Source organism: Alligator mississippiensis, chromosome 15 (genome assembly GCF_030867095.1).
Source record: "Alligator mississippiensis isolate rAllMis1 chromosome 15, rAllMis1, whole genome shotgun sequence".
NCBI lineage: Eukaryota > Metazoa > Chordata > Crocodylia > Alligatoridae > Alligator > Alligator mississippiensis.
Genome location: NC_081838.1, coordinates 3,442,251 through 3,465,615, shown reverse-complemented (window position 1 = coordinate 3,465,615; position 23,365 = coordinate 3,442,251). Strand labels below are relative to the sequence as shown.

Below are 23,365 nucleotides of genomic sequence, written 5' to 3'. Positions count from 1 at the left end.
TGACACCGTTCCCTGTGAGCTCACACTCGTTGTGTCCATATGTAAACACCACTGCCCATGAGCTCACATCCCTCGTGCCAGCTCCAACTTTTTACATGCTGTCAGTGTCCCCCATGAGCTCACACCCATTGTGTCTGTACCCCAACACTGTTCCCCATGAGCTCACGCCTCTCATGCCAGCTCCATCTTCTGGCACACTGTCACTGTCCCCTGTGAGCTCACACCCATTGTGTCCATACTCTGATATAGTTCCCCGTGAGCTCACACCCATCATTCCAGCTCCACCTTCTTGCATGCTGTGAGCATTCCCCATGAGCTCACACCTGTTGTGTCCATACCCCAACACAGTTCCCCATGAGCTCACACCCCTCATGCTAGCTTCACATTGTTGCACACTCAGCATTCCCTGTGAGCTCCATACCCTGACACCATTCCCCGTAAGCTCACACCCCTCCTGCCAGTTCCCCCTTCTCGCACGCTGTCCCCTTGCCCTCTCCCCCATGCTCAGGGTGCTGACGCCTGCCCTCCACCCATGCAGGGAAGGAGGAGTACGTGGCGACCTTCAAGGGCAACGAGTTCTTCTGCTACGACCTGTCGCACAACCCGATCCAGAGCAGCACGGACGAGATCACGCTGTCCTTCCGCACGCTGCAGCGCAACGGCCTCATGCTGCACACGGGCAAGTCAGCCGACTACGTCAACCTGTCACTCAAGAGCGGCGCCGTCTGGCTCGTCATCAACCTGGGCTCGGGCGCCTTCGAGGCCCTGGTGGAGCCCGTCAACGGCAAGTTCAACGACAACGCCTGGCACGACATCCGCGTCACCCGGAACCTGCGCCAGGTAGGCTGCGGCCATGGCCCCCGGCGCCCCCACCGCCTCTGGGGACCAGGAAGGGGTCTTTCCCCCAAGCTGTGCCCCCTGCCCAGACCTCTGTGCCTGGGCTCTTCCCCCAGCTGGAGCCCCAACTCTTGGGTTCGCCCTGGCCCGGACGCCTGGTTTTCCCCTGGCTTGGGGACCCCCAAGTGGCAGCTCCTCCCGGCTTGGGAGCAGGAGGGGGTGGTGCCCCACCCCTCGGTCCTCTCTACCTAGGCCCAGCTCTGGGAGGGGAGCACAGCAGCTTGGTGGGTCACAGTGGGCATAGCCCGGACGCCTGGGTTCCCCCCCTGGCTTCCCCCTTGGCTTCCCCTCTCCCATGACTCTTCCCTGCCCGCCCCTCAGCCGGCTTCTGCCCCTCATGCTGTGCTGCCCATCAAGGGGGCATATCTCTGGCGCTAACTCCCCTTGCACGTTCCAGGAGGGCCCCCCCACCGCACACGGTGCCCAGACCCCAGGGTCCCCACTGCTCTGTCGGGGCGTCATGTGCGTGGCAGGGCGGTCGGGAGGGGCGAGGGCCTTGCTTTTGGGTGTGGGTGCATTAGACCCTCGTTTGGAGGTTGCGGGGGAGACGGGGTTGGCAGAGTTTGGAAAGGGGGTCTGGGTGGAGCCTGGCCCTGGCCCCACATGTTGCCGCCCCTTGAACCCAGCTTTTGACTCTTTCTCTCTTTCTCTCCCCTTTTTCCGAGCAAGGTTAATTCATGAAAGGGAGAATCCCACCCCCGCCCCCACAAAGCAGCGCCCCATCACCCCCCCACCAGGACAAACCTCTCCACCCACGGGTGGGCCCTGCAACACCCCCCAGCTTGGGGTCCCCCCCAAATCCCCTAGGATCTACTAATCCTGCTAACACCAGCCTTGCTTTCCTCCTTCTCAACCCCCCCCCCCCCCCCCGGCCCCCCTCACCTCCCCCCCTCCACCGCCTCGTTAGAGATTCCGTTGACGACTTTTTTCTGTGTGTGTGTTTTACTAACACGCTTCTCGGACGACCCGGGGGAGGCGTCAGAACTAACCCTCTGTCTCATCCAGCCAATGTCTCGGTCATCTCTGCGGCTCCTTTCTGTTCTTACTAACCCAGATCTTTCTCTTTCTCAATTAAAAATCCGTCAGGGGAGGGGGGGGATTGGGGCAGGGCTGCGCGTTTTGGGGGGGAAGGGGGTGGCGTCTCTCCCCTTAATTAATTATGACCCAAGCCCCCTTCCATCCCCTCCTGACCCTGATTCGCCCCTTTTCTTGCGATGGGAAAATTGATTTTTCCCCCCCTCCTCTTTTATCTCCCCCGATTCTCACGGTTGGTCCATTGTTCTGTTCTCTCCTTCTTTTGGGTTTTTTTTTCACACCCCTTTTTTTCCCCTCCTTTTCTTTCCCCCCCTCCCTTCTTTTCTTTGTGTCCTTCGGGACCTTCCCCCCATCCGTTGTGTTTGTCGATCCGTTTAGCACGCAGGAATCGGACACGCTATGGTAAACAAACTGCATTACCTGGTAGATATCACTCTAATTGTCTACTCGTTTGGTTTGCCGTGGGTTTTCTCTTCTCCCCTCCCTCCTTTCTTTCTGTTCATCGATTGGGTTTCTTCTCGTTTTACTTCCGTTCGTTACTGACTTCTTTCGTTTTGTTCGATCCGTGAGGAAGGGAAAAGCTGTTCCCGAGCAAACCCCCGGCCTGCACCAAAATGATCCACCCGGGCCTCCACCCCAGCTACCAGAAAATCCACCCAGATGCCCCTGTAATCCACCCAGATACTCCAGTGATCCAGCCTGGCATCCCTATGATCCACCCAAAGGCCCCTATAATCTACCCAGACACCCCTATAATCCACCCAGAGGTCCTTATGATCCACCCAAAGGTCCCTATGATCCATCTGACACCACTATAATCCATGCAAAGGTCCCAGTAATCTACCCAGACACCCCTTTGGTCCACCCAGAGGTCCCTGTGATCCACCCGAGGTCCCTATGATCCACCCACACACCCCTATAATCCATCCAAAGGTCCCAATGATCTACCCAAAGGTCCCTATAATCTACCCAGATGCTCCAATGATCCAGCTAGGTATCCCTATGGTCCACCCAGATGTCCCTATGGTCCACCCAAACTTTCACATCAGGCTGTAGTTCAAACATTGTGACTGACAGCCACCAAGCAGCCAATCTGGAGTCAGTAGAAAATTGTCCAACCCCAGCATTGATGCTGTCCCAGGGTAATGGTGGTGTTGGTGGACAATGTGGAAATCTGCCCAATGTACCTAAATGTCAGTGGGGTTGACAAGGAACCAAGCTACAGCCCTACTGAAAGGCTGGGTACCATCACCCACAGCCCACTGTGGCCAACACAGCAACCTGAACTGGGTGCACAGTCATCTTTACTCCTGTCCAACCAACAGGCCAAGCCAAGGTTGGTGTGCAATCATTTACGATCCCCGTCCCACCAACAGGCCAACCCAGGCCTGGTTTACAGTTACCTACAATCCCTGTCTGGCCAACAGGCCAACCCAAGTTTGGTGTACAGGTTTTACACCCCCTGTCCAGTCAACAAGCCAACCCAGGGTTGATTTACAGTCATCTACAACCCTCATCTGGCCAAGAGGCCAACCCATGATTGGTGTACAGGCCTTTACGACCCCTGTCCAGCCAACAGGCCAACCTAGGGTTGATGTACAGTTATCTACAACCCCCGTCCAACTAACAGGCCAAACTTAGGTTAATATACAATTATCTATAACCCCTGTCCAGGCAACAAGCCAACTCATGGTTGGTGTACAGGCCTTTACAACTTCTCTCCAGTCAACAGGCCAACCTAGGGTTGGTATACAGTCGTCTACAACCCCCGTGTAGCCAATAGGTCAACCTAAGGTTGGTATACAAGCCTTTACAGCCCCTGTCCAGCCACTAAGCCAGCCCAGGGTTGGTGGACACTAGTTTACAACCCCCATCCAACCAATGGACTGATCCAGGTTCAGTGGAATTTCAGCTACAACCCCAGCTCCACCAATCTATCAACCCAAACTTGTGGTAAATTCAGCCGTGCCCCTGAGCCAGCCAACAGGCTGAGTGAAGCTCATTATTAATTCAACTCTGCCCCCAGAGCAGTTAATCCCTTACTCCAGAATTAGTGTAAATTCCATTAAAACCCCAAACCAGCCGGCTGACTGATCCGAGGTTAGCGTCCATTCAGCCCAGCCCACAGTTGGTGTATAGTCATCTATAAACCCTGCATCCAGCCAATAAACAACCAAATGGTGTGAATTCAACTTACAGCCCCAGTCAGACCAACAGGCCATGCTAAGGTTAGTCATCTACAGCCCCCGTCCTGCCAACAGACCAACATGGTGTTGCCATACAGTCATCTACAACCTCTGTCTGACCAATCCAAGGTTGGTGTCTGCTCATCTAAAACCCCCATCTGTCCAATAAACCAACACAGTGTCTCTATATCAACACCTACAAGCCCTGTCTGGCCAACAGGCCAGCATTGCGTTGGTATAGAGCAGGGGTGGGCAAAATGTGGCCCGTGGCCCACCAGGCCATTCTATCTGGCCCGTGGGGCCCCTACAAAGTTTAGAAAATTTATATTTATCTGCCCCTGGCTGCCTGTCATGCGGCCCTCAATGGCTTGCTAAAACTCAGCAAGTGGCCCTCCGCCCGAAATAATTGCCCGCCCCTGGTATAGAGACAGGCCAACATAGTGTCTCTACACCAGCATCGACAACTCCTGTCTGGCCAACACTGTGTTGGTACAGAGACATCTACAACTCCCATCCAGCCAAAAGTTCAACACAGTGTCTCTATACCAACATCTATAACACCCCATCTCACCCACACACAACCACTGCCTGGTTAAAATACCAACAAGGTCTTGGTATAGAGACATGTACAACTGCCATATGGCTAATATACCAGCGCAGTGTCTCTGTACCAACATGTACAACCCGTCTGGCCACAGACCAACAAGTTGTTGGTATAGAGACATCTACAACCTCCATCTGGTCAAAAAAACCAACAAGGTCTTGGCATAGAGATATCAACAACCCCCGTCTGACCAGGTTGTAGATGTCTGTATACCAACTTGCTGCTGGTATAGAGACATCTACAACCTCCAGCCAGCCACCATATCAACACGGTGTCTCTATACCAACATCTACAACCCCCATCCAGCCACCACACCAACATGGTATTGGTGTAGAGACATCTACGACCCCCATCTGGCTAGCAGATCAACATGGTGTCTCTGTACCAACATCAACTCCCGTCCAGCCAACACACCGACATGATGTTGCTATAGAGACATCTACAACCCCTGTCCAGCCAACACACTGACACGGTGTTGCTATAGAGACATCTACAACCCCTGTCCAGCCAACACACTAACACGGTGTTGCTATAGAGACATCTAGAACCCCATCCAGCCAACAAATCACCATGGTGTTGGTATAGAGACATCTGTACCCCTCCCCAATCCGGCCAACTGCTCAGCCTGAGGTCATTGTGAATTCGGCCATAGCCACAGCCTGGCCAGCAACCTACTAGCAAGCTGGTGTGAATTCACCCTACGGCGCCATCCACCCTGTGCCTGACTCCTGGCTCAGGGCAGGTTCATCCCTTGGGTTGGTTTAGGACACAGGTGAAACCACCACCCACCCCAAGCTTAGCTTGAACTCCCCATCTGCCCCCTGGCCAGGCAGCGGCTGAACTTGCTGGCCAGCAAAGCCCAAGAGCCGCCAGCCAAAGCAGCAGCAGCTCGTCGTTGTGCTTTCTTCTTTGGTTTTTTCTTTCTGTTCTTCTTAATTTCTTTCTTTCTTTATTTTTTGCCAAAAAAGCCAAATTTTTGCCCCCTCTGGTTTTCGTTCCCTTTGCTTTCCCCCCACCCCCTCCCAGCGCCTCTTTGTTTCTGTTCAGTTACGTTGTCCCCCTGGCCGCCGGCCGCCTTTGCCTTTTGGTTCCCCATGGTTTTGGTTCCTTTGCCCCCCCACCCCCCCTTGCCCCCGAACTACGACAACGACAAAAAAAAATCCATGGAAAACACCATCCCATTGACGCAGCCTGGTTGTGCGCGGCCCATCCGCTCGTGGCCCCCGGCCTGGGGTGCGGGGCACCGCCGAGGGCAGCCAGCAGGGGGTGGCGGGTGGGGATAGGGGGCAGGGGGGACCCCGCTGGCTGCCCCGGTGCTGCCCACCGGCCTGGCCCGGCCCGGCCCTCCATACCGCATGGCATGCTGGGATTGCCTGAGGCATGCTGCTCTGGTCTTGTCTGGGTTTTCTTTTGGACGCGGCTCTCTCTGGGGCTGAACTAACACTTCTCACCCCCTTCTCCCCCCACCCCCATCCTCTCCTTCCTGCCCTCCTCTGTCACAGGAGCACCCCCTGCTGGGCCACTTTGGGGGTGGGGGTGGTCTCTGGGCTGGAGCCACAATGAGTGTGAGCATGAGAGTGTGTGCTGCTGACACCCCTGAGCATGTGTGTGTGGGCTCAGAGCCATCAGGCCAGTTTCACACCCCCTGTGTCTGGGTACTCGTGTGCCGGGGCATGGAGCGCAGGTGTGGAATACCAATGTGTGTGCGCGTGCGTGCACACGGGTCTAGGAGGGAGCTGGCTTTGGTGTGGGTTTGGTGTCCACGTGTGCGTATGTGTTGGTATCTGGAAGTCTGGTATCTGTACGTGTGTGTGTTGGGTGGGGGGGGGTCTGCTGTCCGTATGTATAGGTGTGTGGGGAGAGGGGTCTGGTGTCTGCACGTGTGTGGGTGGGGGGCGGGGATCTACTTTGTGTGTGCTTGTGTGTATGTGTGTCTGGAAATCTGGTGTGTGCACGTGTATGTGATGGGATATGGGGTCTGCTGTTCTCACGTGTGTGTGTCTGTACATGTGTGGGGGGTGGGGGGTCTACTTTGTGTGTGTTTGGGAGTCTGGGGCCTGCACGTGTGTGTGTGTGATGGGAGTGGGGGGGTCTGCTGTCTGCATGTGTGCGGGGGGGTCTGATGTCCATATGTGTGTGCATAGGTGAGGTGCATGTGTGTGTGTCTGGGAGTCTTGTATCTTCACGTGTGTGCAGGGGGAGGGGGTCTAGTGTCTGAACGTGTGTGTGTGTGTGTGCGTCTGGGAGTTTGGTGTCTGCACGTGTGTGTGTGTGTGTGTGTGTGTGTGTGTGTGTAGGTGGTCTGCTGTGTGTGTGTGTCTCTCTCTGGGAGTCTGGTGTCTGCACATATGTGTGTGTGGGGGGAGGTCTGCTGTTGACATATGTATGTGCATGGAGGGAGGGGTCGGGTGGTTCACGTGTGGGTGTGTGTGCATATCTGGGTTTCTGGTGTCCACTTGTGTGTTGGGAGGGGGCCTGGTGTCCACACATGGCTGTGGGGGGTGGAGTCTGGGGAGGGGGTGTTTGGGCCTAGTGTTTGTGTGGGGGGAAAGGGCTGGAAGGGGGACAGTTGCTTCAGTCATGTCTCTGGGGGTACCTGTGCAAGGGTGTGAGAGCTGTTTTGTGTGCGTGTGTGGGGGTGTCTGTGTGGGTTCATTGGAAGGCTGTGGGGCACATGCATGTATGGAAGGCATCTGGACTCAACACACGTGTGCAGATAGTGGGCTCAGTCTGTTCCCATGGGGGTAGCAGGAGCTCCAATGTGCATGCAGGGGTGCGTGTTGCTAGTGCGATGTCTGGGGGGTGGCATGGGGGGGCATGTTTTGGTGCAGCTGGGGGGTGTGGCTCTGGCGGGCAGAGGTGCATTCAGGCACACATATGCAGGGGGTGCTGCTGAGACTACACACGTGTACATGCAAGCCTGGGCCCGTGGTGCTTGTGCCAGCACAGGGCGCTGGTCTGTGAGTGTTCACATGTGCTGGCACACAGGAGGAAAGTGCTGCTGAGTGTGTGCATGCACAGGGATGGCACTAGTGAGAGTGAGCAAGTACATGTGTGTGTGTGCATGCACACACATGCAAGCTTGGCTTTGGGTTGTACATTGTGACAGGGACAGTTCCACAGCAGGTGTTAGAGTGTGTGTGTGTGTGTGTGTGTGTGTGTGTGTGTGTGTACTGGGGGTTAGGGCATGTGAATTCAGGAGGGGTATGTGTAGGAGGTAGTTCTGTTAGAGGGGCTTGATAGCTCTGTGTGTGTGTTTGGAGCAGAGTTTAGGCTTGTGTTGTAAGTGCAGGGAGAAGTGCTGGGCTGTGTATGGGAGTCACTGTGGTGTGTGTAGAGGTACCTGTCGGGTGTGTAAGGGGAGCCATAGGGGCAGGCGTAAAGTGTATCTGCAGTGAGTAGGGATAGTTGTGGGGTGTGCATGGGGGAAATGTGAGGTGTAGGTGAGGATATCCTCAGTGTGTAGGGGATAGCTGGGGGGTGGGGGTGAGGAGTAGCTATGAGGTGTGTGTAGGGGTATCCACAAGGTAAGGTACCAGTGGGCTGTGTCAGGGATATCTTCAATGTGTCAGGGTACCTGTCAGGTGTGTAGGGGGTAGGCATAGTGGACTGGTACCTGTGGGGTGTGTAGTACAGTGTGTAGAGGTACCTATAGGGTGTTTAGGGGGTATCTTTAGTGCATAGGGGTACCTGTGGGGTGTATAGGGGCTAGCTACAGGTTGGGGATAGATGTAATTGTGGAGTATGTAGGCATATCTGCAGTGTGTTGGGGTACCTGTGGGATGTGTAGGCGGTAGGCATGGCAGGCAGGTACCTGTGGGGCGTGTAGTGCAGTGTGCAGAGGTACCTGTGAGGTGTCTAAGGGGTACTATGGGGTGTTTGGGGGTACCTGTGAGGTGTATAGGGGCTAGCTATAGGGTGGGGGTAGGCGTCATTGTGGGATGTGCAGGTGTATCTGCAGTGTGTGGGGTACCTATAGGGTGTGTAGGGATATGTATGGGATGTAGGGGGTAGCCGTAAAGGGGCAGGTACCTGTGGGGTGTGTAGTGCAGCATGTAGGGGTATCTGTGGGGCATGTAGGGGTTACCTGGGACATGCACAAGGGGGAAGATGGCCACCTGCCCACCAGGCATGCTGGTGGCGTGTGCCATTCCCTGTGGGCCTTGGGGCTGGTCCGAAGCCTGGCATGGGGGTGGGCACACAGGGGCAGCTGTCATGAGAGGCTAGAGAGGCTGTTGTGCATGTGGACAGAGGCTGTAGCCTTGGAGTTTCTGGTCTGAGGTATGGCTGGGGTGTACCTGGGGGGTAGCTGCAGGTGCATGTGTGTAGCTTTGTGGGGGTGGGGGCTCTGAGGTGGGCTTTGCCTTGCAGGGGGCAGCTGGGATGTGTATGCTCAGGGTGGGAGCTCTGGGGTGTACCTATGTGGTGGTGGGTGCAGAGGCTGTAGCCCCAGGGGGCTCAGTCTGACGTGTTTGTACAGGGGAAGGGCTGGGGGTGCACATGAGTGGGGTGGAGCTGAGGGGGGGGGTGTCAGGGGCCAGGTTTGTAACATCTGTGATGTGTGTGTTGTTGTAGCTGTGCAGGGGGAGCTCTGAGCTTTCATGCCTGGATGAGGTGTATCTGGGGTGGGGGTTGTGTGCCGGGTGGGAGCCCTGGGCTGTGTCTAGGTGGGGTGTAGCTGTCAGGTGTGTGTGCAGAGTATGTCTAGATGGGGTATGTGTGCCAGCCAGGGAGCTCTAGGGCACTTGTGTAAGGGGGTGGTTGTAGATGCAGTTGTGGTACGTGTACAGATGGGTACAGTTGTCACTGTATGTGCAGGGGTGTAGCTCTGGGGTGTGTGTGGCTGTATTTTCAGGTGTATCTGGACTGTGTGTGACCATTTGTACAGGGCTGTTTCAGGTGTAGCCTGGGAGTGTATCAAGGCAATATGTGGCTGTGTGTGTGCTTGTAGCCTGTTGGTGTCTGGATGGCATGTGGCTCTGCGTGGGGAGCAATTCCAGGTGCAGTTTGGGGTGTATCTGGTTGGTGTGTAGGTATAGTCCCGGGGTGTATCTGGATAGCATGTGGCCATGTGTGCGGCTGCAGCCCGGGGGTGTATCTGTCCAGCATCTGGCTGCGTGTGTTGCTGTAGATCAGGGGTGTATCTGAGCATGGGGCTGTGTGTGCTACCATAGTCCTGGGGTATATCTGGCTGGTGTGTGCCTGTGTGTGCAGCTGTAGCCCTGGGGTGTATCTGGTTGACATATGGCTATGTGTGTGGCTGCATCCTGGGGCCGGGGGTGGGGCGTGTATCTGGACAGCAGATGACTGTGTGTGCAGCTGTAGCCCAGAGATGTATCTATCTGGTGTGTGGCTGTGTGTGTCCTGCGGTCTGGGGGTGTATCTGACCATCTATGTGGGTGTTTCTGGTTGTAGCCTGGGGGTGTATGGGGCTGGTGTGTAGTTGGGCACACTGCTGTAGCCTGGGGGTATATCTGGCTAGTGTGTGGCTGTGCGTGCGGCTGTAGCCTGGGGTGCGTCTGGGCAGCATACAGCTGTGTGTACAGCTGTAGCCCAAGAGTGTATCAGGCCAGCTTGTGGCTGTGTATGTGGTTGAAGTCCCAGGGCTGTATCTGGCAAATGCAGCTGGAGTCTGGGGGTCTGTCTGCCTGGTGTGTGGCCATTTGTGTGGCTGTAGCCCAGAGGTATATCTCGCCGTGTGTGTGGGTGGTTACAGCTGTAGCCTGGGGCTGTGTCTGGCTGATGTGTATCTATGCGTACCACTCTAGCCTGGAGGTGTATCTGGCTGGCACGTAGCAGTGTGTGCGCAGCCGTAGCCCTGGGGTGTGTCTGGCCAGTGAGTAGTGGTGTGTGTGTTCAGCTGTACCCTGGGGTGTATCTGCACAGCATATGGCTGTGTGTGCAGATGTAGTCTAAGGGTGTATCTGGCTGTGTGTGCAGTTGTAATCCCGGGGCTGCATCTGGCTGGTATGCAGCTGTAGTCTGGGGGTCTGTCTGCCTGGTGTGTGGCTCTGTGTGTGACTGTAGCCCAGGGGTGTATCTGGCCATGTTTGAGGGGGGGGGGGTGATTCTGGCTGTATTCCAGGACTGTATCTAGGTGTGCGTGGGGCTGTAGCCTGGGGGTGTACCTGGTCAGTGAGTGGCTGTGTATGGCTGTAGCCCCAGGGGTGTATCTTGCTGTGCATGCAGCTGTAGCCCCAGGGGTGAATCTGGCTGGGTGTGTGGCTGTGTCCCAGGGGTGTATCCAGCTGTGTGTGCAGCTGTCCCAGGGGTGTATCTGGCGACCTGTGCTGGGGCTGTTCCGACCGTAGCTGAGGGTCACAGCCGGTGCTCCCGTCACAGCCCCCACGGCCCTGCATGCCTGCCTGCCACCCGCGCTGTCTGTCTGTCTGTCTGTCTGCCCGCCCACCCCCCCCACCGCCATTGCTCCTCACCCCGAACCCCCTCACCAGCTACCGTGCCCGGCATGGCTCTGTCCGTCTGTCCGTCCGTCTGTGTCTGGCCGTGGCTGTCTGGCTCGCTGGGCGCGTGGGGGTGAATGGAGGCACGAGGCGGGCGCGGGGGCGGGCACGGGGTACTAACGCTGACTGCCGGCCCCGTCCGACTGTCCCTACTAACTGCCATTTTTCTGTCTGAACTTTTTAAGTTTGTCCGAGGAAATGAACCCCCAAATTCTCTTACTAATCCAGAGCCCCCCTGCACCCCCCATCCCTCCCCCTACCTCGTGGGTCCCCCCCAGCACCCCGACTTCCAGGGACCGTCCCAGGGGGGCGCCTGGGGGTTAGAGCACAAGGACAGGGAGCCCAGATGCCTGGGTCCTCTCCTGCCTGGGGAGTGGGGGTGAGAGCAGGGGACTGGGGGCCTGGACGCCTGGGGTGTCTCTAGCCCTGGGCGGGGAGAGGGGGGCCAGGGGCTGGGAGTGAGGACACCTGGGCTCTTTCCCTAGGTCTGAGCGGAGACTGAGGTCTGTTGGGTTGGAGCAGGACAGGTCTGGGGGTGGGGTGCCCAGGTTCTCTCCCAGCTCTAGGGAAGGGATTGGGGCTTTGTGGGTCAGAGCAGGGGGAGCTGGGAGCCCGGGCACCCGAGTTCTCTCACGTGTGTCCCAGGCTCAGGGTGCCCCCAGGGGGTCATGGGGGGCAGCTCCTGTGAGCTTGGGGGGGTGGTCCCAAGTCTGCCAGATCGCCCCTCCCTCCCTCCCTCCCTCCCCCATCTGCTGCATGTCCTTGTACTGACCAATACTAATGACCCCCATGGAGGGAGGGGGGGCACCTTCCCCCCCCACCCTTCTGCAAGCCTGACCCCCACAGCAAAGCCCCAGCCCAGCCCAGCCCAGCCGGACCCACCCAGCGCCCCCAGCACAGCCCGACTTCCCCCCCCCACCCCGAACTGCCCCTGCCCCGGCACAAGATTTGATGGCTCCAGACAAGGTGTGTGTGTGTGTCGGGGGGGGCAGATCCAGGACCCCCCCCCTTCCCCAGGCCGCTGGCTTGGGGGGTCACCCTGTGGGTGCTGAGCAGGGGTGTCCCCGGGCCAAGCTTATATCCCTGGCCAGGTGTGGGGGGCGGGTTCTGGGGGCGCTCCTGGCCTCCGGCAGGGGGGAGGGGCTGGGGAGGTGGGAGGTGAGCGCATCATTGTGCACGGATCCTGGAGGTGACAGGGTGCGTGTGTGTGCATGTGCACTGTTTCCTGCTGGCTAGGATCAGAGCTCTGTGTGTGCGTGTGTGCGCACGCACACACATGGTACGTGTGTGTGCACTGCCTCCTGTTGTCTAGGATCAGAGCTGTGAGTATGTGTGTGTGTGCATATGTGTGCACGCATGGTATGTGTGTGTGCACTAACTCCTGGCTAGCATCAGAACTGTGTGTGGACACGTGTGCATGTGTGTGTACATGTTTGTGCACTGCCTCCTGCTGGCTAGAATCAGGTGTGTGTGTGTGTGTGTGCACTGCCTCTTACTGGCCAGGATCAGAGCTCTGTGTGTACACATGCATGTGTACGTGTGTGTTTGTGTGTGTGTGTATGTGTGTGTGCACTGCCTCCTGTTGTCTAGGATCAGAGCTGTGAGTATATGTGTGTGTGCATATGTGTGCACACATATGTACATAGATGTGTGTGCACTGCCTCTTGCTGGCTAAGATCAGAGCTTTGTGCGTGTGTGTGCACGTCTGTGTGCACACATAGTACGTGTGTGTACACTGCCTCCTGGCTAGCATCAGAACTATGTGTGCATACATGCGTGCATGTGTGTGTACATGTGCATGCACTGCCTCCGGCTGGCTAGGATCAGAGTTGTGTGTGCACATGTGTGCATGTGTGTGTGCGCGCACTGCCTCCTACTGGCCAGGATCAGAGCTCTGTGTGTACACATGCATGTGTACATGTGTGTGCGTGTGCATGCGTGTGCATTGCTCCTGCTGGCTACGATCAGAGTTGTGCATGTGTGTGCGCATGTATGTGTGTACACGTGTGTTTGTATGTTTGTGCACTGCCTCCTACCAGCTAGGATCAGAGCTCTTTGTGTGTGCACATGTGCATGTGTGTGTGTGTGTGTGTGCGCGCGTGCATGTACATGTGTGTGCACTGCCTTCTGCTGGCTAGGATCAGGTGTGTGTGTGTGTGTGTGTGTGTGTGCGCGCGCACTGCCTCCTACTGGCAGGATCAGAGCTCTTTGTGTACACACGCATGTGTACATGTGTGTTTGTGTGTGTGTGCATGCGTGTGCACTGCCTCCTGCTGGCTACGATCAGAGTTGTGCATGTGTGTGTACACGTGTTTGTATGTTTGTGCACTGCCTCCTACCAGCTAGGATCAGAGCTCTTTTTGTGTGTGCGTGTGCATGTGTGTGCGTGTGCATGTATGTGTGTGTGCACTGCCTCCTGTTGGTTAGGATCAGAACTCTGTGTGTGTGTGCATGCGCGTGTTCATATGTGTACTGCCACCTGCTGACTTGGATTGCAGGCGGGGGGGTGTACACATGCGCGCGTGCGCGTGTTTGTGTGTGTGTGTGTGTGTGCGTGCATGCACTGTCACCTGCTGACTAGGATAAGAGCTGTGTAGTGTGTGTGGGCATGTGTGTGTGTGTGTGTACACTGCCACACACCCGCTGGCTTGGATTGCAGGTGTGTGCGTCTCTGTGTCTGTTCGTGTGTGTGCATGCATGTGCACTGCCACCTACTGACTAGGATCATGGTTCTTTATGTGTGCGTGTTTGTGTACACACACACTGCCACTTGCTGACTTGGACTGCAGGTGTTTGTGTCTGTGTGTGTACCTGCTGATTAGCATCAGTTTGGTGTCTAGGTGCGTGTGCACGTTGTGCACACTGCCACCTGCTGACTCAGATTGGAGGTGGGGTGTGTGTGCATGTATGTGTGTGCATGCACTGTCACCTGCTGACTAGGATCAGAGTTGTATGTGTGTATGTAAATGCCCACTGCCACCTGCTGACTTGGATTGCAGGGGTGTGTGTGTGTGTGTGTGTGTGTGTGGTTGTGTGTGCATGTGCACTGCCACCTACTGACTAGGATCAGAACTTACGGTGTGTGCACGCACCATGTGATCTCCTGGTGCTTGAGGAGGCGCACGCATGCAGATCTGTCCCCAGCTGCCCAGGACCCTGAGCCCCGGGTGAGCACCTTTGTACACACCTGCCCCTGTTGGAGGTCGTGGCCCGTGTGTTCCTCATCACGGAATGGCCACACATGCCCGTGCACACGTGCTCACGCCTCCCTCGCGTTCTCCCAGGTGCGCGGTATGTCGTGCTCCCAGCCCTGGGACTGGGGAAACTGAAGCACAGCGATGCAGCCAGGGTCTGGGATGGAGCCAGGCACCCCACCCACGTTGCCCAGTTGTGGTGGCAATACAGACACACGTGTAAATGCATGTGTGTGTGTGTGTCCTCTCAGACATGCACACATGCACACTCACTTGCTTCAGTCCTTCCCAAGTTATCCTTGGGACCTGGGGTCTCCCAGGGGAGAGGGTGCACCCTGACCTCTATAGGCCCTATAGAACCATGGGTGTGGAACACACACAGCACACACATGACACACGGCACGCCCATGCACACGGCACATGCGTACAACACATGCACAGACTACCCATCAAACATTTAATACATATCACACGCAGAGCGCACAGCACACACAACACAGCACAGCACATGCACACAGCACAGTCAGCAGGCATCACAGCATGCAACAGCACACACCACGCACACAACAGGCATCACAGCACGCAACACGGTGCACACAGCACACACAATAGGCATCATAGCATGCAATAGCGCACACCACGCACACAACAGGAAGCACAGCACAGCACATGCACATGGCACACATCACATGCAACAGGTATTACAGCACACAATACAGCACACAGCACATGACAGACAGCAGGCATCACAGCACACAACACAGCATATACACAGGCATCACACATCACATGCATGCAACATATCACACCCACACAATATGCAGCACACATCACACATACACAGACCCATGCATGCACACATCGTGCACAACATGCACATGTACGTCACATACACATGCACGCCCATCACCTGTCACACACATGCACACACATCCCCACCTCCTCCCTAAACGACTGTTACCCCCCCACACCTCCACACTGAATGAGTGTTACTCCCTCACATCTCTGCACTGAATGACTGTAACCCCCCCCTCACCTCCCTGAACAACTGCTACCCCCCCACACCTCTACACTGAACGACTGTTCCCCCCCCCCCCCCCCCCGCACCTCCTCACTGAACAGCCATCACCCCCACCTCCTGGCCTGCTGCCTCCATGGCTGGGCCCTGCCCCTCCATCCCACCACTGCCACTCCCCCCTCAGGAACCCCCGTCCCCCCCAACATGGTCCCTGCACCCTCACATGGGGGGGGGTACAGACAGCACATGGTTTTGGGGTGCTCTTGGCCTCCCCCCGGACCTCAGCAAGGAGCAGCAGCGGCGGTGAGTGGGGCGCAGCCTGTGGGGGGGAGGGAGGGGCCCCCTTGAGCTGAGCCATCAAATCTTGTGCCCCCTCATTTCTGACCACCCCCCCTCCAGTCTTGCCCCCATCAGATCTCATGCCTCCCCACCAAAAAACTGGCCTTCCTCCAGAGACAACCAGACATAAAAATGGCTGAGCAGCCCCCCCCCGTCACCCCCCAGCCCCCCGCCGGCCCCAGGCCCTTAATACGCTGTTGTCTGCTTGTTTCCTCCCCCCCCCCCCAAAAAACCTGCTCCCTTCCCCCCCTTCCCTGCCCCCCCGCCCCCCGCACCGTGACGCCGGACAGGTGACCATCTCGGTGGACGGGATCCTGACCACGACGGGCTACACGCAGGAGGACTACACCATGCTGGGCTCCGACGACTTCTTCTACATCGGGGGCAGCCCCAACACGGCCGACCTGCCGGGCTCCCCCGTCAGCAATAACTTCATGGGGTGTCTCAAGGATGTGAGTGCCCGGGGGGGCCGCCACAGGCTCTGAAACCCCTCGTCCGGTGCCGGGAGGCAGCCACCTCTGGGGTGGGATGTGCCTGTTATGGGGCTGTGAGGGGAACGTGCTGCCAGCAGACAGGGGCCTGCCCTGAATTGGGACCCCACTGGAGGAGATGGGGAACTTCACCCACACCCCAGAATCAGGCCTGGATCAGGGTCCTTTCCCCAGCCAGTGCCCCCCAGGACCAGGCCTGGATTGGGACCCCCTAGAGGGGATAGCCCCCTTTCCTGCTCCAGCTGGTCCCCCAGGGTGAGGCCTAGATTGGGACCTCTGGAGGGGACACCCCCCCCATCCCCCAGCCAGTGCCCCCAGGATCAGGACTGGACCAGGACCCCCTGGATAGGGACAGGCACCCCCTGCCCCCACCCCCGGATCAGGACCTCTGGAGGGGTCAAGCCCCTGTCACCCCCGCAGCTACTGCCCCCACCCTGGGGTGGGCTGGGGACCCCAGCTCCGGTGCCCACGCGCCCCCATGTACCTACCCTCCCCACTGCAGGTGGTGTACAAGAACAACGACTTCAAGCTGGAGCTGTCGCGCCTGGCCAAGGAGGGTGACGCCAAGATGAAGCTGCACGGGGAACTGGCCTTCCGCTGCCAGGATGTGGCCGCCCTGGACCCCGTCACCTTCGAGGCGCCCGAGGCCTTCCTGGCCCTGCCCAAGTGGAGCGCCAAGAAGACGGGCTCCATCTCCTTCGACTTCCGCACCACTGAGCCCCACGGCCTGCTGCTCTTCTCCCATGGGCGCCTCCAGCCACCCCGCGAGGGGCCAGGGCCAGGGCCAGGCCCCGCGCGCCCCGACCGGCCCCCCAAGGCCGACTACTTTGCCATGGAGCTGCTTGACGGCTACCTCTACCTGCTGCTGGACATGGGCTCGGGCGGCATCAAGCTGCGGGCCAGCAGCAAGAAGGTCAACGATGGCGAGTGGTGCCACGTGGACTTCCAGCGCGACGGGCGCAAAGGTGAGGGGCCCCCACCTGGGCCCAGGCCCCTGCCTTGACCCCCTCAGGCCCTGGGACCAGGCCCCAGTGCTGATCCCCCCCACTCCAAATCCCTGCTAGGAATCCCAATCCTTGCACTGCAGTTCACCCAGAGGCTGGGTGTGTGCAAAGTGGGAAGCACTGCGTGTGTGTGTGTGTCTCCCTCTCTCAGCCCACAGCCCTGGTGCCCCCCTTCTTTCCTCTCCATGCTGATTGGCACCAGCAAATTGGCAGTTCATTAGCAGCTCATTTGAGAGGGAGAAAAGGAGGGGCAGGTAAGGGGAAGCAGAAACAGGAGAGACCTGAGGCCTGCTTTCCCCTTCACTGCCTTCCCCTGCCTCACCTTCACCCCTGCACGCATTCGAGTGTGCATTCGTATGTGCATGCATGTGTGTGCACATGCACCTGTCTCCTGGACACCTAGTGTTCTGTGTGTGTGTGTGCACATGCACCTCTGTTTCCCAGGCACCTGGGTTCTGTGCACAAGCACATGTGTGTATATGTGCACATGTGGTGTTGTGTGTGCACATACACCTCTGTCTCCTGGACACTTGGGCTCTGTGCGTATGTGTGGTGCGTGTCTGTGTGTTTGCATATGCATGTCTGTCTCCTGGACACCTAGGTTCTGGGGGGTGTTTATGTGTGCACGTGCACGGGTCTCCTCCAGACACCTGGGTTCTGCACAGGTGTGTGCATGCGTGCGTGTGTATCTGCACATGCTTTTCTGTCTCCTGGACACCTGGGTTCTTGTGTGTGTGTGTGTGTGTGTGTGTGTGTATGTGCACACTTGAACTTGAGAGAGAGAGATGGCACAACACAGCCCCCTGCTGGTTGAAATCTTTCAGTCTGAGTGTGACTATATCAGCTTTGATTGGGCGGTGGGTGTGTGCATGTGCACATCTGTCTCCCAGGCACCTGGGTTGTGTGTGCATATCCTGGTATATGAACACATATGTCTGTTTCTCGGACACCTACATTGTATATGTGGGTGCATGCATGTGTGTGTGCCTATGTATACATGTGCACATCTTTCTCCTGGATACCTGGGGGTGGGGTGTGTGTGTGTGTGAGCACATGCAGAGGTCTGTTCCCTGCTGACTGAGAAGTATCATGCAGCAGCCTGTTGTGATAAGCATGTGTGTGGGTTGGCTTGTACACATGCAAGTGTGCACATGCATGTGTGTGAATCCAAGGTGTCTGCCTGCGTGTCATGGAGGCAGGCAGGCATGGCATCTGTGGGCATGTTGGCAAATCATTTCCATGCATGTCCTACTCGTACACATGCATGAATCCATGCATGCTGGTGCTCACCCAGTTGAGAAGATCCATGTCATATGAGTGCCAGCAGGAGTGTGGACAGATCCAGGGTGCTAAAGTCTGTGCACTCGGTTGGGCATGTGTGCAAATGCAGTGTGTGAGAGCACGCATGAGTGTGCAAATCCACACATGCCAATGCCTGCATACTCTATTGGGTGTGTTGTGTTTGTGTGTGGGTATGGGTATGGGTGTGTACAAATCTAGGCATGCCACTGCTTGCACACTCAGTTGGGTGCATGTTATTCATGTATGCAGGTACGGGTGTGTGTGAATCCACACATACCAATGCCTGCACACTCCCTTGGGTGCGTGTTATGCATGTGTGCAGGCATGGCTGTGTGCGAATCCACATGTGCCACTGCCTGCAAACTCCATTAAGTGCATGTTTATGCGTGTGCACAGGCACAGTTGTGTGTGAATCCATACATGCCACTGCCTGCACACTCAGTTGGGTGTGTGTTATGCATGTATGTGGGCACAGGTGTGTGCAAATCCACATGTGCCAGTGCCTGCGCACTCTGTTGGGTGCATGTTGTGTGGGCACGAGTGTGTGTGAGCCCACGTGTGGCAGTGCCACATGCTCAGTCAGGTATCTGTCATGTGTGCATGTGAGTACATGGGGACCAATGCTTGCACACTCATTCCAGGGCACAAACGTGTATGTGCCAATGCCTGGGCCCAGCCGGGGGTGCCAGGGGCTGGCATGGGGGTCTCCCCTCACCCCCTGCCCTCCCTTCCCCCTGCAGGCTCCATCTCGGTGAACAGCCGCAGCACACCCTTCCTAGCCAGCGGCGAGAGCGAGATCCTGGACCTGGACAGCGAGCTGTACCTGGGGGGGCTGCCCGAGGGCCGGCCCGACCTGCACCCGCCACCCGAGCTGTGGACGGCCTTCCTGCGCCTGGGCTACGTGGGCTGCGTGCGCGACCTGTTTGTGGACGGGCGCAGCCGCGACGTGCGGCGCCTGGCCGAGACCCAGGCCGCCCCGGGCGTCTCGGCCTTCTGCTCCCGCGAGACCCAGAAGCAGTGCAGCAGCGCGCCCTGCCGCCATGGCGGCGCCTGCCGCGAGGGCTGGAACCGCTTCGTCTGCGACTGCGTGGGCACCGGCTACCTCGGGCCCCTCTGCGAGAGGGGTGAGGGCGCCAGGGGGCAGGGTTGGGGGTACCCGGGGAGGGGGTGAGACTAGGGACGGCATGAGGGGGTGCTGGCAGAGGGTTGGGTATCTGAACTGCCCTGTGACGGGTTGGGGGCACCCGGAGGAAGGTGTGAGACTGGGGGCCTGGAAGAGAGACGGGTGTCTGGACCTGCTCTGCAAGAGGGGCCTGGGGGTGCCTGGAGGACAGTATGAGCCGAGGAGAGGCCTGGGGGGTGCCTGTGAGACTGGGAAGGGGTCTTGGGGTGCCTGGGGGAGGGTGAGTCTGGGGGTCCCTGAGGGAGCGGGGAGAGGGCTGGGCATCTGGGCCAGTGCTGCCAGAAGAGTCGGGGGACCAGGGGGAGGATGTGAGACGGGTGACGGCTGCGGGGTGGCAGGGGTCTCAGGGGTTGGGACAGCCTGCCTCCCTGAGGGGGCTCGGGGGGTACCGAGGCCCAGGCATGAGACGTGCTGGGAGCTCGGGGCCAGCTCTGCGAGAGGGGCCGGGAGGTCCCCGGGGAGGCCGCGAGACCAGCGATGGCCTGGGGGGCCTGGGCCGTGGCCCTCACGCCCCCCACCCCGGCTCCGCAGAGGCGACGGTGCTGAGCTACGACGGCAGCATGTACATGAAGATCCTGCTGCCGGGCGTGATGCACACGGAGGCAGAGGACGTGTCACTGCGCTTCATGTCGCAGCGGGCCTACGGGCTCATGCTGGCCACCACGTCGCGGGAGTCGGCCGACACGCTGCGCCTCGAGCTGGACGGCGGCCAGATGAAGCTCACCGTCAACCTCGGTACCGGCGCGCGCGGGGTTAATGCCCCCCTTCCTGGCCCCCTCCTCCCCCCCTCCCATGGGCATCGCCCCAGAGTTGGGGTGCTCAGGAGCGGGACCCCTTCCCCTCTGCAGGAGGCGCTGGGCTCATCCCAGCAGTGCAGGGGTTAACAGCCCCCCCCATCTGGGGGTGCCCCCCCTGGCTTTGGGGGTCCCTGCCCCCGCCCCCACCCCCCACTCGCGGTTTTTAACCCTTCATCGGCGCAGACTCTGCCAGCCTGGCAAGCAGCAGTCGGGACCAAACGCACCCCAGAGCTCCCTGACCCTTGACCCCTTACCTCCCACCCCAGCATGACCCCCCACCCTCGCTCCGTGCACCCCCCAAGCTCCCACATTCCACCCCGGACCCTCCCGTGACCTCTGAGCCCCACCCCCACCTCCCATCCTTACCATGACCCCCCCACAACCCCCAACTCCTGCACTCCTTTCCCATTGCCCCCTTTGACCTCTGACCCCCACCCCTGACCTCCCACCATTCGCATGACCCCCCCCAGACCACACAATACCCTGTCGCCCCCAAACTCCTGCGCTTCATTCCCAGAGCCCCCTTCGACCTCTGACCTCCCACCCCAAACTGGCCCCCCTGCCCGGGGTGAGCTCTTTGGTCCGGCGCCTGCTTGCGCCCCGCTCTGCTGCTGCGGTTGACGGCACGCGCCAGGCCCTGCTGTGCGGCCTGTGGCCCCGGGACCCCTGCACCCGCCCCCCGCCTGCCACGGAGATCGGGGGGCTCAGAGAGCCCAGCCACCCCCACCTCCGGGCTGCGGGGGCTCCCTCGGGGAAGGGGGGACCGGCAGCTCTTGGGGGGACCCTGTTGGGTCCTCCCAGTCCCAACGGGCAGCAGGGGGGCACGAGGGAGGGGGAAAGGGGCGGCCGGGAGGAGGTGCACCCCCCCTGCGCAGGCCCGCAGGAGCTGCTTGGCCAGGGGACCCCCGCCTTCCTCTCCTCGGCACCCGCTTTGTGGTGCCAGGGGCAGGGGGCCGGGACACCCCCACGCCACAGGCCACACAGCCGGTGCCCGCTGGCTCGGGGAAGGGGTGGGGGTTACCGGCTGGGACCCCCTCAGAAGCAACTGCTCCCCCCTGCAAAGCCTCCGCCTGCCCCCCACAGCCTCCGGCCCCCCGTCAGGCCCAGCTTGGGGTCCTGGTGCCCCCTGGGTTGCTCCGCACGCCCCCCAACATGTCCACACAGGGGTGAACCCCCTGCCCCCAGGGTAGCTGTGTGCAGATGCCATCCCCAGGGGCTGCGAGGCCTGTTCCTGTTCCCCAGTATGCCCCCCCACTCCCCCTCCAGGCCACGGGACCGGCACCCCCGTGCCTGAGCAGCTGGACATGCACACGTGTGCGCGCACACACACACACATACAGGTGTCACAGAGCCCCCAGGCAGGCGGAGACGGGCAGGGTTTGGGGCGACACTGCTCGGAGCCGGTCCCAGCCGGGGGTGGGGGGCTGGGGGGCCAGAGCCAGCGGCCAGGGCGCGTGCCGTCCCCGGAGGGGGCCTCCTCGGAGGGTTGGTGGCAGCCGGGACCGAAGGATGTAAAACTGTCGCCTTCTCTTTCTCTCCCCGCCCCGTCAGACTGTGTCAGGATAGGCTGTCACCCCAGTAAGTGCCCCCCGCGCTCGCGCCCGCTCGCGCTCTCCGTCTGGCGTCACGCGGCCGGGGGGGCGCCGGACGCCTGGTTCTGACCCGGGTGTTGGAGCAGAGGGTGTCTGGGGGCCGGGCTCTGGGTGAGGCCTGGGGGTGAGGGCAGGGGGCCCGGAGCCCGGATGCCGGGGCTCCCCTCTTGGCAGGTGCAGTGACACACTCACACTTGGGAGGACTCCGACTAGCTGGGCCAGGACTCCTGGGCTCTCTCCCAGCCTGGCGGGGGGCCAGCACCCACACGTAGAGGGGGGCCAGTAGCCCCACACTGCCATACCCGCTCGGAACCAGCCACTTCCTTGCTTCTGCCTCAGTTTCCCCACAGACACGTCAGGTTCGGCGCTCCCACACCTGGGCACAGAATGGGGGCATCACCAGGCCCCTCCTGCCCCCCCAGTCTTCCCCATGGCTGGCCCCGCGCCCCCAATGGTCCTGCCCCCCCAGTCCCCAGGGCAGCATTGACACGGAGACAGCCAAACTATGGGGTGTCATAAGCCCTGTACTGCGAGGGGGGGGGGAGTCTCCCACCTGGCATGGATCCCCCAGCCAGCCTAGAGCTGGGGCCGCGAGAGGAGGATTGGCCCTGACGGTAGGTGGCCGGCTGGTGACATCTCACGAACACGGAGCCACGTGGGGTCGGACACGTGTGGACCAGGCCTTGCTCACACAGGTGGTGGAATCGAGAGGCATGTACGTGCGAGCTGGGGGCACACACATTCGTACATAAAGGCACTATTTAGGGGCGGACCTGTGAAAGCAAGGGGAGGGGGTGTATTGTGACATGAGCGCGTGTTGGCACGGGAGGGGAAATGACACACGTGCACCTGCCACAGGAGGATGCCCTTTGCACGCCCCATGTCCTGGGGCACCGACATACCTGCATGCAGGGGGAGGGGACACCATGCACACACACTCGCGGCTCCACGTGTGACCAGCAGATGTGACACGGAGAGCACCGTCCCTGGATACAGGTGCGTAGAGGGGCCCCCTGATGCCCGCTCCAAGGCGACGGGACCCTGGGGGCCAAGCCCCGTCCCCTCCTGCCCCTATGTCCCCCCTACACACAGCCCCCCAACCCCCATCCGGAGTCCAGTCCTGGGTCACACAGGGAAACTGAGGCACGAGGCAACGACGGGACCTGCCGCTGCAGTGACGTGGAGACGCGGCTGGGGGAGACCCCGGGAGCCTGCCCAGCGGGGACCCCCAGTCCGCAGAGCCCAGGCGTCGGGGGCCCAGC

General features: G+C 59.4%; 1 protein-coding gene across 4 annotated transcripts in view; it reads left to right on the top strand.

Annotated features, from left to right (window-relative positions):
• The window catches only part of NRXN2 (neurexin 2), a 101,653-nt gene that overhangs the window by 34,646 nt on the left and 43,642 nt on the right, over positions 1 to 23,365 (top strand). For 2 of the 4 annotated variants that reach the window (XM_059718385.1, XM_059718384.1), the window contains exons 5-10: positions 539 to 840; positions 2,311 to 2,334; positions 16,025 to 16,186; positions 16,728 to 17,190; positions 19,272 to 19,655; positions 20,246 to 20,449. In XM_059718385.1, coding sequence (XP_059574368.1) covers positions 539 to 840; positions 2,311 to 2,334; positions 16,025 to 16,186; positions 16,728 to 17,190; positions 19,272 to 19,655; positions 20,246 to 20,449 — 1,539 coding nt within the window. Of the gene's footprint in view, positions 1 to 538; positions 841 to 2,310; positions 2,335 to 16,024; positions 16,187 to 16,727; positions 17,191 to 19,271; positions 19,656 to 20,245; positions 20,450 to 22,062; positions 22,090 to 23,365 lie in introns of all 4 variants that reach the window. The other 2 variants (XM_059718383.1, XM_059718386.1) reach the window with 2 other exon arrangements.